This window comes from Poecile atricapillus, chromosome 9 (genome assembly GCF_030490865.1).
Source record: "Poecile atricapillus isolate bPoeAtr1 chromosome 9, bPoeAtr1.hap1, whole genome shotgun sequence".
NCBI classification, from domain to species: domain Eukaryota; kingdom Metazoa; phylum Chordata; class Aves; order Passeriformes; family Paridae; genus Poecile; species Poecile atricapillus.
The window spans coordinates 7,181,540-7,198,318 of NC_081257.1; the positions used below are offsets into that span (position 1 = coordinate 7,181,540).

Below are 16,779 nucleotides of genomic sequence, written 5' to 3' on the forward strand. Positions count from 1 at the left end.
AATCAGAATTTCCTGACAGAATTGGAAATATGTCAAACTAACACAGTGACTTGCACTTAAAAGACGATCAAACTGATTTATATGAAAGGAAAATAATTAGTAACTCAGTTTTAAAAATGTGCTGCAAGACTACGGTATAGTCTCCAATGAAAAGGTTTATCAACATAGCTGTGACCTCACACCCACCTGAGTTATACAGAGCTGGAAACTCTGTTTTTCAGTCTATCTTTAAAAACAGGCAAAATATGATTACAACAGCAGGCTAACGCCGGTAGTTCAACGGTGGGGATTTAGCACAGGACTTTTTCAAATATTGCACTTCGCTGACACTTTCAGAGGTCCCAGTTTGTCAAGGGCAGTCGTGCCTGTGGCCGGCAGTGCCTCGGCCGCCCTCCCGCTGCGGTGTGACGCCATCGTGTCCGGGATGAAGCCAGGTGTGACACCAGCGGGACAGCCCTCACCGTGACGTCACCGCCTTCCCCTCACACCGCTGAGGGGACGAGCCTTCCCGCCTCCCTCCTGCCCAATCAGCGAGGCGCTTACGTGTCGATTGTCTTCGGCCAATCGCGAGGACGCTTACAGCCGGCTCAGAAGCCGCCACCACTCCATTGGCTGTGGGAGGACCGGTGCCCGGCGGTGATTGGCGGGCCGCGCCGCGCGCGGGGGGGCGTGGCCGGGGCGGCCCCGCGGCGTGTGGGCCCCGAGGGTCCCGGTCCCGCCATGGCGGCGCTGCCCGGGCCGCGCAAGCGGAGCGGCCCCGCGCTCTGCGGGGAGAGCAGCGCTGCGGCCGCCCCGCCGGCGCTGCGGAACGGCCTTCCCCCGCACAAACGCCCCAAGAGCGCCGTGACCGGGACCGTGGACCCCTTCGGGGATAGTGATGACTTCACGGCGGACGACCTGGAGCAGATCGATATCCTGGCCTCGCAGGCGCTGTCGCAGGATCTGCCCGCGGGACACGCGTGGGGAGCCCCGGGGCTGGCCCGAGGCGAGCGGCAAGGTCGGTGTGTCCCAGCGGCTGCCTCTCACTGCTCCGCTGCTGAGAAAGGGTTTGGTGTCCCTTTAGGAACCACAGAATGGCAAAGGACCTTAAAGCCCATCCAGTGCCACCTTTGCCGTGGGCAGGGACACCTTCCACTCTCCCAGGCTGCTGCAAGCCCCGTTCAGCCTGGCCTTGGGCACTTCCAGGGATCCAGGGGCAGCTTCAGCTTCTCTGGGCACCCTGTGCCAGGTCCTCACCTCCCTCACAGAGAATTTCTTCCCAATATCGAACCTAAATCTCCGTCAGCGTGAAGCCACTCCCTTTTGTCCTGTCACTACAGGCTCTTGTCAATAGACTTGCTCCATCTTTCTTTTAAGTCCTCTTGTGAGAATTGCTCCTGCCTGTTCCCCTGGCCACCAGCAGCCCACGGTGGTACCCACGGTGTCAGAGGGATGGTTGGGATTCAGAGGAATAGCGAGAATAACAATCTCAGCAGGCACATTCCATTGATCTCAGGGCACCAGGAGATGTGCCTGCTGTGTGTGTGTGGTAATGCCAGCCTGGCACAAGGGTGTTAAACCTGCCAAATAAAAAAACTGAGTTTCCTAAACTTTCAACATGCTTTAGGTATCATATTCTAGTAGCGTGTTGGCTTTCAGATTTTTTTTCCCCTCTAAATTTCCACTAATAAATGCATAGCATGCCTTGTATTAACTGCTTTCAGGTTTACTTTGAAAGAAACAAAGCCAGGGGTTTCTTCATAATGAAGCTTAGAGAGCTTAATAACTTGAGTATGTTTTAGCAACCCTGGCATCTTGCCAGGTGAATAAGTTTTCAGTGAACCTTTGTGCATTAACTAAAGTTATCTCAGAAGAAATGCTTACTCTTGCTGTGGGACATCTTGCTGGTTTAAGATATGAGATGATCTTTAAGGTCCCTTTCAAACCAAACCATTCTGTGATTAGGAATTTGAAGGGGCAGGGGTTCTTCCATTACAAGAATTGATGCACAAGCACTAGCAAAGTTCCTGTGGTGGTTAGATGAGACAGTTTACCTGTTTCTAAGGTAAAAATACTAAGATATTCAGATGTATGCAATGTATGCAAATAACAAAACCTTGGTGTTGAGTCACCAGTGATGTACATTCATCATGTGTGCTTCAAATTTTGGCTTTTTCCTGCAGCAGGAAGCAGAACAGAAGATGGTCTGATGAGAGATGCATTCCAGTTTGAAGTGCTGCAGACACAGCACGAAGAAGTCAAACAGAAGGTTGGCAATATCCTCCCCTCTCCTCTAAATATCACATTTTTCATAGGAATAACTGAAAGGTGGGATACATCCAGTCCCAAGCATTTAATCCTAATCAAGGTGATCAATAATCTTTGAAATCCAGGGGTGTGTTGAAATTATTATACTAGAAACAGCTCTAGTAATACTAAAGATTGAGTACAGTATTCTATTTCTTGGCCATTTCAGATTAGAAAATGCTGATTTTTCAGTTTTATTTGTTCCCTATCAAGTAATTTCTCTGCCCAGTCAGACAGAGTTGTTTTGTTCAACTTAAAAGATTTGAGAAAGTGATGTGACTTTTAAGTGACTTTATGTTACTTTACCTTCTGGTGGTCATTTATGGAAAGATACTGTTTCCCTTCTCTGTTCCCTGTATCTTTCCCAGGTCTATTATAGCCACCTTTATAGATATATATATATAGATAGATAGATAGATATATACAATATTAAATCATAATTTCACAGTTAGAGAAGTGTCTTTCTGATCTTTTCTTCTTGCTGTTCTGAATAACTTCTTGATTATCCCTCCAAAGTCTTGTTTCTGAGTGGTGGTGGCTGCACAGGAAGTATTAGAGGCTCAATGTCATGAAGATACTGTTTAGGGGTGGTACCTTGTCTTAGAGTGCTTGTTTGCTGTCCTGATGGATGTAGTAGTATAATTAAATTTTCACTTTTATCAACCAAACAATGAATAAATTATTGATGTATGTGACTAGAACATTTAAAAAAAAAAAACAAACCCAAAACGTAATTGCAGAGAAGGGGAAAGAGAAGGATGGTCTTGTCATTCTTAATGATGTTAAAGAAAATAGCTGAGACTGATTTAATCAGAGGAAGATTAGAGGCAACGTGTAGAATTTCTGAGCTGGGTTTCCAGGAGCATTTTTCTCCCTAGAAATTACAAATACACCTAATTTTCAACCACATACTTATGAAAATACATACTTCTGGCGATATCCATCCCTTAATGGAATTCCTCTGTTTGCAGCTGAAAGAAATTCAGGATGAAATTCTCACTAAAAATGGAGAAATTAAAATTCTGCGTGACTCAATGCAGCAGATGGAGTATGCTATGGAGGAACAGAAAAGATCATACCTACTACTGGAACAGCAAAAATCTCAGATTTTAAATGAAAAAGAAAAAGAGTTCTCCAAAAAGGTTTGTAAATATGTCAGTTACCTGCAGATCATGTGCAGAAGCTGATTTATGACTTAATGATGCCACAGACTATTTAGTCAAAGGATAAACATTTATGTGAAATTTCCAAAATGCTTGCTTTCATTTTCTTACCTCAAAGAAAACATTTGTAAGAACTCTTTGAGTACCTTCCCCTGCCAAAACAAAGGAGTGAAATTCAGGTGATAGAGGTTTTCATTTACTTATTGCTTTTTTGAAACCATCCTGAGAACACTGCAATTGGAATGTATTTTAGAGTGAGAAAAAATGATAGATTATGCTTTGTGGCTCTGATCAGATTGCTGTTCCTGTTGCCATCATCTCTGTCCCTGATGAGAACAGTAGCTGCTTTTGTCCAGTTGGCTCTGCAGTTGCAGCCTCGCTGGAGCCATGTTCTGCCTGGCACTTGCTCTGTCTTAGCCACTCACAAAGGCTTCTCGCCTGAACTCCTGGCACTTGGTTCTCAGAGAGTGTTAATTGGACTAAAAATGGACATCTTGTGCCGAGTTCACAGTAAGTAGATGGTGATCTCCAGCTCTCATGGTAACTCAGTTGCTCTGCAGTTGCACCACTTCTAAACTGGTAACAGTAAAACTGTCCTGAACTTCTCTTTCAGTTACAGTCCTTGCATTCCGAGCTGCAGTTCAAGGATGCAGAAATGAATGAATTAAGAACACGACTTCAGAACTGTGAAAGAAATAAACACCTTTCTCAGGCAGTTCCAACAACAAGGTAGGGGGGTTGGAAAAGGAATTCGTGTTCATTTTTGCAATATGTGTGTTTAAACTATTGAAGAACTTTTCTTTCTTCATGTAACTCTTAGCTCTGTTGTTTTTAAAAAATACAACAAAAAAAATCTCATGACATCTATGGAATTTGCTCAAAAAAGAGCTTTCCTTGTATCCATGACAGAAAGTCAAACAGTTTATGGTGAAGTATCTTTAAAGCATCAGTGCAAAGAAAATAAATTGTCATTTAATAAAATAATTACGAAAGAAATACTGATTCATATTTTTATCTTAGCCCTAAAAAGAATCTTGTGGTACAAGGGAAATCAGATGGATGTTCTCCACAGCCAGGAAGAAGATCTTTTCCTACAAAGGAATCCTTCAATGCTGAAATGTCCACTAGGCCATCATGTTCTTCAGGAAATTTGATGGCCCTGACTACTTCAATCAAAGAAGGTACAACATTTTTAGCTGCATGTGAACATTCTGCATTAGGGAAGGATTTTGTGACTGAACAGCTGCAGTCAGTTCACAGTTATTTGTTTTATTTTGGTTTTGGTTTTGGTTTTTTTTTCACTTTATACCAACTGGAGCTAAATAGCCATGATTGAAATTTGCATGAAGATCATTTTAATTCATACCTTAGTACCAGATGCCAAGGTGTCAATAACGAAGTGCCCAGTAGCTGCAAAAAATTTTATTTTGTGATGAACTAAGGCATCCAAATTGTTCATCTGCCTTTTCTCATTGCATAAATAGGAAATAATTTGCGTATTTCTTGGTCTGCTGGTCAGCTGATGCATTTTTTGTATTCTTGTTCTAGCATTTTGGGGATTGGGTTTTAAAGGGTACATATTTAGCCATATTGACAGAAGCAAATGAAACAATGTACTCATTTCCTCTTTTATATGTAGGGCAGTAATTCTCATAAAATTGTATCTTGAGTAAATCTTGAGTAAAGCCTAGGAAATTAATATCTGCATATATTTGAAGAGTGCTATAATACGAAACAAAAGTAGTGATTTTTTTATAGCACTGGGAAATAATAAATGTAAGAAATGTGTCTATCATCAGCTAATCCTTACTTGAAGAGTCATGAAAAAAATCTGAGATGCTGCTGTCAGTTACACTGTTCATTCTAAAAATATAGGCAGTAGGAACTCCAGGAAAAAGCAAAATGTAGAAGCCTGAAAGCATTGGTATTGTTATTGCTTGTTACAGTAAGAACGCTCAATATGCCTATTTGTTTTAAAAAATACATTTGTTTACTTTTTCTGAACTCTGCAAGGCTTTTGGCCTTGGTTTGCTTGGTAGTTATGACATATAGAGATGATTAAAAGATCATCTAACACTGTGGCTGTGTGTACAGGATGGGTGCAGATCTGTGTTCTCCCGATCTGTTTGTTTCAGACAGGAAGATAACCCATCCTGAAGTTTCATCCCTGCAGCAGCACAGAGCAACAGGAAAAAACACTTCCTACAACTCAGTCCCCAAACGAAATACACAAGGTAATATCATTCTGGTAATGCAGAAGTAAAACCAGGGAAAATGTACCTTAAAAATAAACCAAACACTATAAAGCATTTCCAACAGTCAGCTCCAAGAATTCTTCAGGGTACTCTCTTAGTTACAGCTGGCAATGGAATCGCATCACATAATTTCAATGTCTGGAGTGGAAACTGGAGGGGAAGTCACCAGAACAGCTGGGATATGTGATCACTTGGCTCAAGCCATTTTGCTAATATGGGATCATAATTAAAATACCTCTAAATATAACTTGGCTTATATTTATACATCTTAAATTCATTTTTCTGAAAATCATCCTCTTGTTAAGAAAGAAGATTAATAATGAAAAAAACATTCTGACGTTACGAGCACTCTAAATAAGGCTGATCTTCTGAAATGCTGATTTTTTGTTGTTGATGATGGCAAATCGACTAATCAAAGAAAATCCTGTATCCTACCAGGTTCTATCTTGCTGAATGCACTGATGAAGCAGCCCATTATCCCTGGGACATTTTTAGGACTCTGCCACCTTCTCAGTAGCAACTCTGAGCCTCTACCTGGAGCTGTGTTGCCACCCAACTCTGTGGATACGTAAGTTTTATTTTCTTTGTTAAACTGTATCTGTCGTGTTTAAGTACAGTGGCATGCTCTGTACTAAGAACCACTTAGTCATGCAGGACAGCTCATTCCCTGTGGTAAATCATGCTCTGCTTAGGCCATTTAGTGCAAAATTTGGAACATCATTCTGTATCTTTGATTATCACAGATACAAAACACTGGAACATCACTAAAAAATAAATTAGGCTAATTATCTGTTAGGGGAAGGCACAGAACTAAACCTGGGAGTAGCTGTTAGCAGCTTGCATTGCAATGAGGGAAGCACAGAAACATGATCATGAGTTAAGGGGGAAGAAAATACTGAAGACGTGATTGAAAGTTGGTTTGATATCTTCAAAACAGAAACTGTTCAATTTGTAATGTACAAATTGCGTGCAACTTTCAAAGACGTATTTGTATTTCCTGGTAAAGCATTTTAAATATCAAGATTGGATACGAATTATAGTAGTTTTTTACTTTACAGAATTAGGCTGTAGCTTCTGAAGTTTCTTTGCTTTTCAGATAGGTTATTAGTAATGAAACCTAAAATGCTTTGAAATGGCTCTTCCATGCAGACATCAAGGAGTAGGAGGATGTTTACCCCCTTTTTTTTCATATTTTGGAAACAGACATCTCTTTGTACTCTGGCCTTTCTATTATTCAATTCATAATATAGATAACTCAGATTTCAACTCTGTTCTCTGCCTTTTCTTGTGAACCATTTCCCTTTTATTTTGACAGGAAGCCCACACAACTCCCCAGCAGCAGGACAACTCAAGAAGGAATCACTCCTCTTGTATCCCTGCAAGAAGCTCAAAAACTGGCAATAACAGGACTGAACTTGATTGCTCTGGATGAAGGATTATCTGAGGAAAGCCCAGCAGAAGGCCAGGGAGGGCTCCTGCCCCTCACACAGAGCAGGATCCGAGGTGCTGTGCATCTCCTGCCCTTGGTGGAGCACCACATTGGTGCCTTCTGCCGAGCAGAGCAGCTCGGGGACACACCAGGGAATGGAGCTTGTGGGAGCCATTCAACTGCTGCTTCCAGAGCCAGCACAAACACAGTGTCAAGCAAGGAGGACTTCAGGGTGTCCCTTGAAGAAACTACTCTTGTATCACTGGGAATCCTTTATTATTTGGTGTTCTACAGCTGGGATGTTGTCCACACATTGCTGACTGCTGAAATGAAAAAAAGTTCTGCTGCTGAAGATGAACAAGTTTCCAAGATGGACAAAAATGTGTTGTGTGATAATCAGTCTGTTAATAAAGAAGAGAACAGGACACAAGGTGGGCTGCCTGCTCCAGGGGATCCTCACAGTACTGATGGAGCTCAACATTCTTTGTTTAAAAAGCTGCTTCAGATTCTAGCCTTTTCTGCTGCAAGGGGCTCCCACACTGACAACATCCTGAGCCAAAGCCTAAAGGTTTTGATGAAATTAGCTGAAAATTCAACTATGGACTTGTTAATAAAGTAAGTCAGAAATAGCTTTAGAATTATTTCAGAGTCAGCTGTTTAGCAGTTTTCATTCTCTGTTGAAACTCATCTGGGGCAGCTTCCAGTACAAGTTGTGTTATGTATGAGAGAAATCACATCTCAGATCACATTTGAGGAGCAGCTGAGGAGCTTTCTACTGATTTTGGTGTTAATGAGTGTAATAATCATCCCTAATCAGGAACAAGGTTTCCTGATGATGTTCACATGAAGCAGATGCTGCTGCCTCATGGAAAGTGAAGAAGCTTTATAACATTCATTTTGGGGTATTTGTGATTACTGGGAGATGCATAAAGAAGGAAAGCACAGGATCTCATTCTAGCAGGTAAAACTGCCATAGTGAACTGCAGAGTGGCTGGCAAAGTAACAGTGTTTTTCAGCATACTTTGTATTTATGAAAGACAATTTGAGATAGGGTATGTTCTGAATTGCTAAAAAGGCACAGATTATGATGCTGTCTTCAAAAATCAGTGTATTTTCAAATTTTAACTGCACTTCCCTTTTCTAACTAAGTTTTGATTTGAAGTTTCCAGCACTTACTGAGTAGCCAGGTACTGCAGCGCTGTCTGTGTCCCGAGACCCCTTTGCCTGCTGTGCTTCTGACTGTGAGACTCCTGTGTGCTCTCGCTCAGCACCACCTCTTGGTTGCTCAACTCTGTTCTCATTCAGGTAAAAGACTGCAGGACACAGAGAACTGTTACCACGATTAAAAGTAATGCAAATAGGCCTCGCTCCAAGGTGCTGAAACCCCAGAAGGCAAAAAGTCTACTATGTTACCTGAAAACTTCTTTGCTACTTAGGATTTGGAGAGTATTTGTTTTGTATCTGTATCTTTTTGTATTTGTATCTATCCACAAGCAGTGCTTTTAAGTAGCCATTTTAAAATCACTTTCCAGAGTGTATTTAAGGTTGATGAAGGAAAAAGAGGCTTTTGAGGAATTTTGAAGTTGAATTTATCTGTGCTCATGGCACTGTTTAGATTCCAGTACTCTGAATGACACATGATCTCTGTTCAGTTCCTTATGAATGAACCAGGACAGGATTACCATGAAGGCAAATACAAAGTTTAGGGATACCAATTTCTTCAGCACTGCTGAAGATGTGGGAAGTAAAACAAGAAGCTGAGCCTGTACCATGAATCCTAGAATAGAACTCAAAATGTTTTCTTGCCTGATAGAATTAATTTTTGTCATGAACAAGTGGCTGTTTGGAAAAAGAACTAATTGTCTTTCTTTCTCTTTCTGTTCTTTCTGTTTCAGACAGCTGCCTTCTCCTTGCACTCTACATGTACATAACATCAAGACCAGATAAATCAGCATCTGAAATGCTTTGGCTCCAGCTGGAGCAAGAGGTAACCATGGCTGAGTGTCCATGTGCTCCTTCCTTCTCCTTCCAGTTGGGGGAGTGGGAGGAGCAGGACAGTGCACAAATTATCTGAAAACAAGATATTTCCCTAGCTGAAATACAAAGCTACAAGTATGGACTTGCAGTAAGGGAGTACATTGATTTTTGAAAAGACCTGCTTGAAACTGATTGGTAACTATCCTTGAAGAGAGCATTGGTCATAACAGTCTTTTAAGTCACTGAAAAAACCAAGGAAGATCCTAGGATGGCTGCAGATGTTCAGCACTAAGCTTCATTTTGCTTTTAGAGCAGTAGAAAAGTAAAAAGAAGCAAGATTTGTATTTAATTTTGATTGTATTTGTTATATTTAAAAGGCATTCTGTAGTGATTTAGGATTTATATTCCTTGCATTCAACAGAAATGCTAACTTGCTGTTTAACAGGCATGATTATATATAGAAAGAATAGCTTTTAAATGTGTTTGTACAAACAGAAGTGACTTGTTTAAGGTTCTATTTGCTCTACTTTCCTCACTTTAAGGAGTTTTGAACCCTTTCCATTACCCTACCAGCATTGTTATATTAAGTGTAAACACATTTGCATGCAGTGAATTAAAGGCCACTGACCTTGTCAGCCTCGCTCATCAGAAAGCTGAGAACGTTTCTGTGCAAGGCAAATTCCGTCTGTAAAGTGTTACAGGAAAAAAAAAGCTTGTATAACTTTGAGGGTAAAATACATCAGCTGTTAAGAGAAAAAAATAGCCCAAGAATATTTGAAACTAGCAATGAATTATCATAACTCAGCCCTCACTCTAACACAGCCTGTGTTTGTAACAGACAGTCAGGCTCCTGACACGCTGCATGTGGTGCTCCAGACCTGCAGTTTTATTTCCTGGCACAGACTGTCAGTGCAACCTTGAGGTACGTTCACCACACTCCCCCAGTTTAACCTGCTGAGAACTTCAAAGTACTCAATGCTGAAATTGCTTTTTGCCCTCTTTTTTTTTTTTTTTTTTTTTTTTTATGTAGAGAAAATAAGTGACTCCTGTACTTTATAGAGGGTGCCACTTTCTAGGAAGTTTGCTTTGGCTTGCTAGAAGATATCCTGAAATTTGAAAGTTGAAGAGATTAAGCAGTAACGTTCCTATCAAATTAAGTTTTCTGCTGCTATATTTTTGCTTTGTGTATTGAAGCACTGTTTTTCCTCTTGCAGGTGGTTAAGGCACTAATTGTAATGTTGCACAGGCAGTGGGTGAAAATTAGAAGATCTGAGACCAGCTTGTGTGCACATAAGGAACAAGTTATTCAGTTTTTACGGGATGCTGTTTTACTCTTGCACAGCCTGTCTCAGAAAGATAAACTGTTCCATGAACACTGTTTGGAAGTTCTCCATCAATACGACCAAGCCATGCCAGGCATAAGAGCCATTCTCAAAAAGACTCAAAAATTGAGTGCCTCTGAAGGTAAAAATCAGTCAATTGTTAACTTCTTTCCATGTTGCAGAAATAAAAATTTCACTTCTGTCACTTTTCTCTTTTAACAGTACCACAGCTGATTGTTGCTCAGACTGCTGGAAGCAGTTTAGATTGGTTATTAGGAAGAAATTCTTCCCTGTGAGGATGAGGAAGCCCTGGCACAGGTTGCCCAGAGAAGCTGTGGCTGCCCCATCCCTGGAAGTGTCCAGGGCTAGGCTGGATGTGGCTTGGAGCAACCTGGGATAGTGGAAGGTGTCCTAAAAAAGGCATTAAAGAGGGAGAGAAGTTTGTGTGACAAAACAGAAATCTAAAGACCTGTTTGCATAGAACCTTCAAAAATTGTATTTGCTGTAGTCTTCTACCATCAGTATGTTCTAAAGTGCAGATATGAGCTATAATTATACTGCATGAAGCAGGAGGGAAAAAATATCTCTGAAACATTATTTTTTGTTGCAGAGCTGATTTTGGATGAATTGTATCCTCCTGAGCCAGAAGACCAAGGAATAGACTCCAGCTAGCCAAGAGCAAAGATCTCTGTCCTTCCTCATTTTAATCATCATTGCCAATGCAAATGTGAACTTTGAATCATCCTTTTAAGGGATAATCTTGGGTTGCACTCAAACACAGCACAACTAAGACACGTTTCATTGTTATAATTAGTGCTATCTAAATGTATCTGAAAGAGGAATTCTGATGAGAGAGTAATACTGCTGTGCAAACCCACTCAATGTCTTATGACTGGTTCTGGTTATGAATTCCATCCTGTATGAAACCACTGTGAATGGAATGGAAATTTCTCTCTATTCTCCATTTTACTCTGACTACAGCTGAATTTATGCTGCTGAATGTGCCAAGGTGTGTGGCATCACTGCATTCATATGAAAGCCTTTTGAACACAGTTGTTTCTTTTGTAGCTGTACCACTTCCTTGTGTGACTTTTCATATTGTTGATATTAGTAAACAGTTTATGGTGGTTTTAAGAACCCATCTAGAAATAACTTAAGAGTTGACAGTTCACTTCAGGGCTTTGAATTTCTTGCTGATGGTTCGTCATCTCAGATCACTCAATTTCATGAATCTGCTGAAAGTGTACTTACTGAGTAATTACTGAGATGCCAAAACAAACAGTACTAGAACTTACATTTTATAATTCCCCTTAAAAGAGTAAGATGGTACTGCTGAGGATTGCATCCTAGGCAATATAAAGTTATTTAAATGTGTGCAGAATGACTGGGGTTTTTGGTCATGGTGAAGATGAAGGAGCCCTCTCATTCCTAGGATTCAGCACCAAAGAGTGGAGGAAGAGCTGCTGCCCCACCTTTGACGTGTGCTCACTGTCACACTGGGCTGCAAGTCATCAACTGATCCTCAGACCCTAAAAAGGGAAGTGTGAATGTTATTAAAATGAGCCCACAGGTGTGTGTTTTCAGATGGGAGAGCTCTTTTCAACAGGGGCTTGGTTAAGAATGAGCCTGGATCCAGGAACAAGGAAGACAAGAGACTGTATGAGAGTGGGAAAGGAAGCCTTTGGAAAATTGGGAGATATTCTGTTCTCTGGTCATGGCCAAAGAGGCTGTGACCTGCCCTGCAGTAAAGAGCCCACTCCAGTGTGCTCAGCAAGCTCCTGGCTTGGCTCATGCTTTGGAAGAGAACTTTCCTAGAAATGCCTATGCAGGAAGAACTGGGATAATAATCCAGCATCTCCTGAGGGCCAAAGCTCACCCCAGCCTGGGCTCAGCCTCCTCATCTCTGAGCAGCAGCTGCACCAGGCAGGGCCAGGTCATTTCTGTGAAACACAAGCTGCCAACTGCTCTTCTCAGTAACAGGTTTCAAGTCTCTTGTAGCATCTGGAAAACTGCCATGTTCCTGCTGAAATGCACCAAGGAAGGATGCACAGGCACAGAGCAGCAAAGCCTTCCAAGTCTGTGTGTGCTTGCATGGTCACAACCCTGGAACTGCCACCAAGCCCTAGACAAGACAAGCTGCAGATGTTGGTGTTACAAAAAACATTTGTCACACCATGTAAAATAAATAAGCAAATAAACAAAGCAACTAAAAAAAAAAAAAAAAAAAGACAAAACAACTACCAAACAACATTTCCTGATCTTCAAGATTAGAGAGAAGAGCTAGGAAGTGCATGTAAAAGCCCTTTAGCCCTTTCCTTCCTCCAAGTAAAAATAAACATTAAGATAATTCCTTAACAGCCCAATGAGCAGAAGCTGTGGTAAAGCAGTATCTGGCCATGAGCCTACTATGAGGGGCAAGCTTAGAGCTGTCCTAACAAAGATGTCACAGTCACAGTATCTCAGATATCCCAAAATGCAGTGATCTGACATCACTTTTCAAAAACTCTCACCTCTTAATTTCTCTAAACAATTTGATTTTCTAGAGATAAGAGCTATTTAACCCATTTGAGTGAACAGACCAAATGAACTGTTAAAAGAGTTTGGACAAAAACCAGTTTCCTAAGGAATCCCAAACTGTTGGACCAATCTAATTATAAAAAGTTGTATAAAAAAATTCCTGGCTTCATCTAAAGGGTGTGTGTATGGCAACTTGGAAAAAGGGAGAAGTGGATTATTGCTAAACTTTATATAAATAGAAGAGTTATCTGTGGAAAAAACTGATAGGAAAACTCCTAACTATCCCTCCTGGCTCTGCATCCCTTCCCATCCACCCCCTCTAACAGACAACACCCAAACATGTACATTTACATTCACACTGAGTTTTCTTCCAACTCTGGACTTTAAAGTAGTACAACCCAGGCTCCATACACCAAAAAGTTCCAACCCCCTACACTCTAACTGGCAGGAATCACAGTAACATCGTGTTATTGTGAAATTAAACCACAGCTCTTAAAATTGAAGGCACTGTCTGTTCACATTCCTAAGGAAAAATAAGGCTGTACTCCTAAAGAGAAAAGGCAGAAAGAAAAATACTTACAGAACCATCATAATTATGTAAGACATTTACAGTGACCAACCTTATCAGGATTATTTTAAGGTTGTGCTGACCTTCAGCAATTCTTCCCTTTTTACTTTCTCCTGGAATTTTTCTCAGGAGTAAAAAGATCCAATCATGTATGCAACAGCTGATTATCCCTGATCATCAGTTCTTCACTCCCCGAAGAATTCCCACCACAGCAGCTTTTCTACAGTCAGTTTGCATTTCCCCACCATATTACATATAAGCTGTGCCTTCATATTGAGAAAGGCAATTTACTCTGGCATCAAGCACAGGCACAAGGCTGAACAATGAAATATTGAGCAAAGGAAAGCCACTAGGCATGTTCTACATGATTATCACATTCCTCAGCAGCAGCCACCCATCTCCTTCCTTGCCCATGGGGATGGCAACCAGGGTTTTCCCCTTGGCTGAGCTCACCAAGAGCTGCTTTTTGCTGCTCAAGGAAACCTTGCTCAATACTACACCTTGCAGAATCGCTGACTTGGTGAGGTTGGAAGGGGCCTCTGCAGCTCATCCAGTGCCCAACTGAAACAAACTCCCACAGAGATGCCAAACAACTGCTTTGTGTCATGTCAGGCTCCAAAACCCCATCTTTTTAAACCAAGCTGACATAGGTGAAAATGGCAAATACAAAATACCTCGTCCTGTAGCTCACAACATCCCTGACCTGAGTTGGGTTTATTCATATTAATCCCACATGCTTTTAAGCATGTGCTAAACAAAGAGAACAAAGTCATCCTAACCACTGAATGTTTTTGTTACATTCTCCAATATTACTTATGGCCATAATGGCCAAATGGTTATAATTAGGGTCAAATGCAGCAGTTCTGCCTGCATGGACTGTGTTTTATCTGCTGTGAATGTGACAAAATGCAAACTTCCATTTCCAGTGGAAATCATTAAAAAATGTACATTGTTGATTGTAATATGTAATTTAGCAGACTGGTAAGAATAGGTGATCTGTGATCTCTACAAACCCACTGTGGCTGAAGTTTATCAAAGTGCTTCCAAGAGCAGGGACCAACACCTTCACAGCCTTAAGTGTGACTGCCAGCATTGCTGAGCATGGACTAACCTGAAAACTTAGTCCTAAAGCTTGTCAGTGCAATAGCTGCTCAAAGGCTAACCTGCTTTTGAAAATATCCAGATGAAATAGCCACTTTATTTTCATATGTGGTCAGAATGTAATAACCAATGCCTGTAAGAATGTCCTGACAGAGGTAACACAAACAGTAATGTTTTAATCTATGCATTAATCGTGTTACAGGTTGGTGAGAATGATTTGTTTTGCTAAAGAATCTTCTTTACAGCACAGCTGAGCTACAACTCCTGCCCAGCAGTCTGTAAAAGACATCCTACCTGATTCCAGGGGCAAGGTACCATCGGAGAGTGAACCACAAATCCCACTGCAGGAGCGAAAAGTGTTAGCACAAAAAGGCTGCAGCAGCCAATTTAAAATTTATTTTGACTGCTGTAAGAGAAATGGGATATCAGAGGTTGTTTTATAATGGCTAACTGGCCATGAGGGACAGCTTTGCAAAGGAGACAATTCCATCAGTGCAGGAGCCTGAGCTCTTGAAAGGATAAAGTAACATTTTCTTCAGCTTTCTCTCACCTCTGCCAGATTTAACTGGTGCACTTTTCCCCCTCTTATATGGCTCACTGAAAAGCTGTAAATGAAGTGGTACAGGCTGCAGAAACAACTAGATGAGGTCAAATAATAACCAGAGAAAAAGAAAAAAACAGGCCCCAAACCACTGGCTAAAGCAAATCTGGTGAGTTATTACAAGTGCTGAGATATGATCCCGAGTTTCCATACTTGGAAAAAATAAAACAAGCAAGAATTTCTTGTTTAGCAATAACTGCTGAAGTTTTTCCCTCCTGTGTGTCCAGCTCTTCCCACACAACCCTGCCATGAGTTTTAAATGCATGCCAAGTTTTGTTCTGGAAAAATTCACACTACCATAGACAACTGCTGATAAAACATCATGAAAACAACCAGCAATATTCCTCACCTAACCCTGGGCTCTCAGCTTTTCAGTTCAGCAGTTTGCTCTCCTATACGGCCATTTGCTGCAATAAAGGGTGAAGGTACCTTTGAAACCCTATGTGCTCCTTAAGGGAATCTGTAGGTTTTAATCAAACACAGGTTTTGCTCCTCACCCCTGTGTGCAGAAAGGGGAAGGCACACAGCTCTCGTCTGAGCATTTCTCTCTCTGCCTGTCACTTCTCAAACTCAGCCACACTGCACAGGTGCACCTGCTAAAAGTCACGGGAAAAGAGAAACAGATGAACTAAAAAGCAGTGCCAACAAAATAATCACAAATAACTGCAATTTCCTGGTGTCATTTCTAGCACAAACATTAATTATATGCTTTCTAGATTTAGGTTTTTAGGAGCGTGCATTTTGTCTGCTGTCTCCAGACAACGAAGAGAAAATGTGAGATAAAACTGGAAGGAAATGATTTATATTGCACCTCCATCACATTATCAGCCTGCAGCTGAGACTCCAACAAATTCAAGAAGTTACACTACAAAACCACCCAATTATTATGGGGTTTTCATTGGGTATTAGTGTTTTTTTTTTTTAATTTCTGTTTCTCTCTCTGTTTTTCTTTTAAATGCTACATTAGAACACAGCTAGCAATTCAAGGTAATAATGCTGATGCACTAAACACCAATTCACTACTGTGTGGTGTCATATAAAGAATACTCTTGACCACCTCAAACAAAGTATTTTCAAGTGAAAGACTAATGAGTCAGGGGTGTGAATACAACCTTTCTAAAGCATTTTTATCAAAACTATGAAATACACAAATACTTCAGCAAAAACATTTTCAGACAGAGTTGAAGGCATCACTTACCTCATGTTGAATTGGTCAAGTTGATGAATGAGGCACAATACTCAACACACAAGTCTTAACAGACTGAGTAGATATTTTTAATGAAATTACAGACTTCTTTAGAATCAATCCTTTTGGACCTGCTTGGCAGCAGCCTGTCAGAGGCTCATTCAGGAGCTCACACTGTCCTTGCTTTATGCTGTGACCTGTAATTTTGGTTAGGCTTCAGTCTCCACCACCTCAAGTGATATTCATGACAAAAGGTGACCCAAAGTACACCCGGTAACACAAGCTGTCAAACACATGGAGGAAAATGTAGCTTTGCAGATACACCCCCTAAATAATACTAAAAATGAGGCTAAGAAAACCAGGTTGACAGAATG

General features: G+C 41.1%; 1 protein-coding gene across 2 annotated transcripts; it reads left to right on the top strand.

Moving 5' to 3' along the window:
* Positions 1-670: 670 nt before the first annotated feature.
* Positions 671-11,484, top strand: ATRIP (ATR interacting protein). 2 transcript variants are annotated; one of them, XM_058844682.1, is made up of 13 exons: positions 671-997; positions 2,163-2,248; positions 3,258-3,428; positions 4,063-4,178; positions 4,470-4,630; positions 5,585-5,683; positions 6,143-6,272; positions 7,020-7,748; positions 8,296-8,438; positions 9,029-9,120; positions 9,949-10,032; positions 10,325-10,574; positions 11,043-11,484. In XM_058844682.1, exons 1-13 carry the CDS (start codon positions 721-723, stop codon positions 11,102-11,104), a joined length of 2,400 nt encoding a protein of 799 aa, XP_058700665.1. In that variant the 5' UTR covers positions 671-720; the 3' UTR covers positions 11,105-11,484. The 2 variants fall into 2 exon arrangements, with proteins under 2 accessions (XP_058700665.1, XP_058700666.1); XM_058844683.1 differs by having other exon boundaries at positions 2,166-2,248.
* Positions 11,485-16,779: the final 5,295 nt, after the last annotated feature.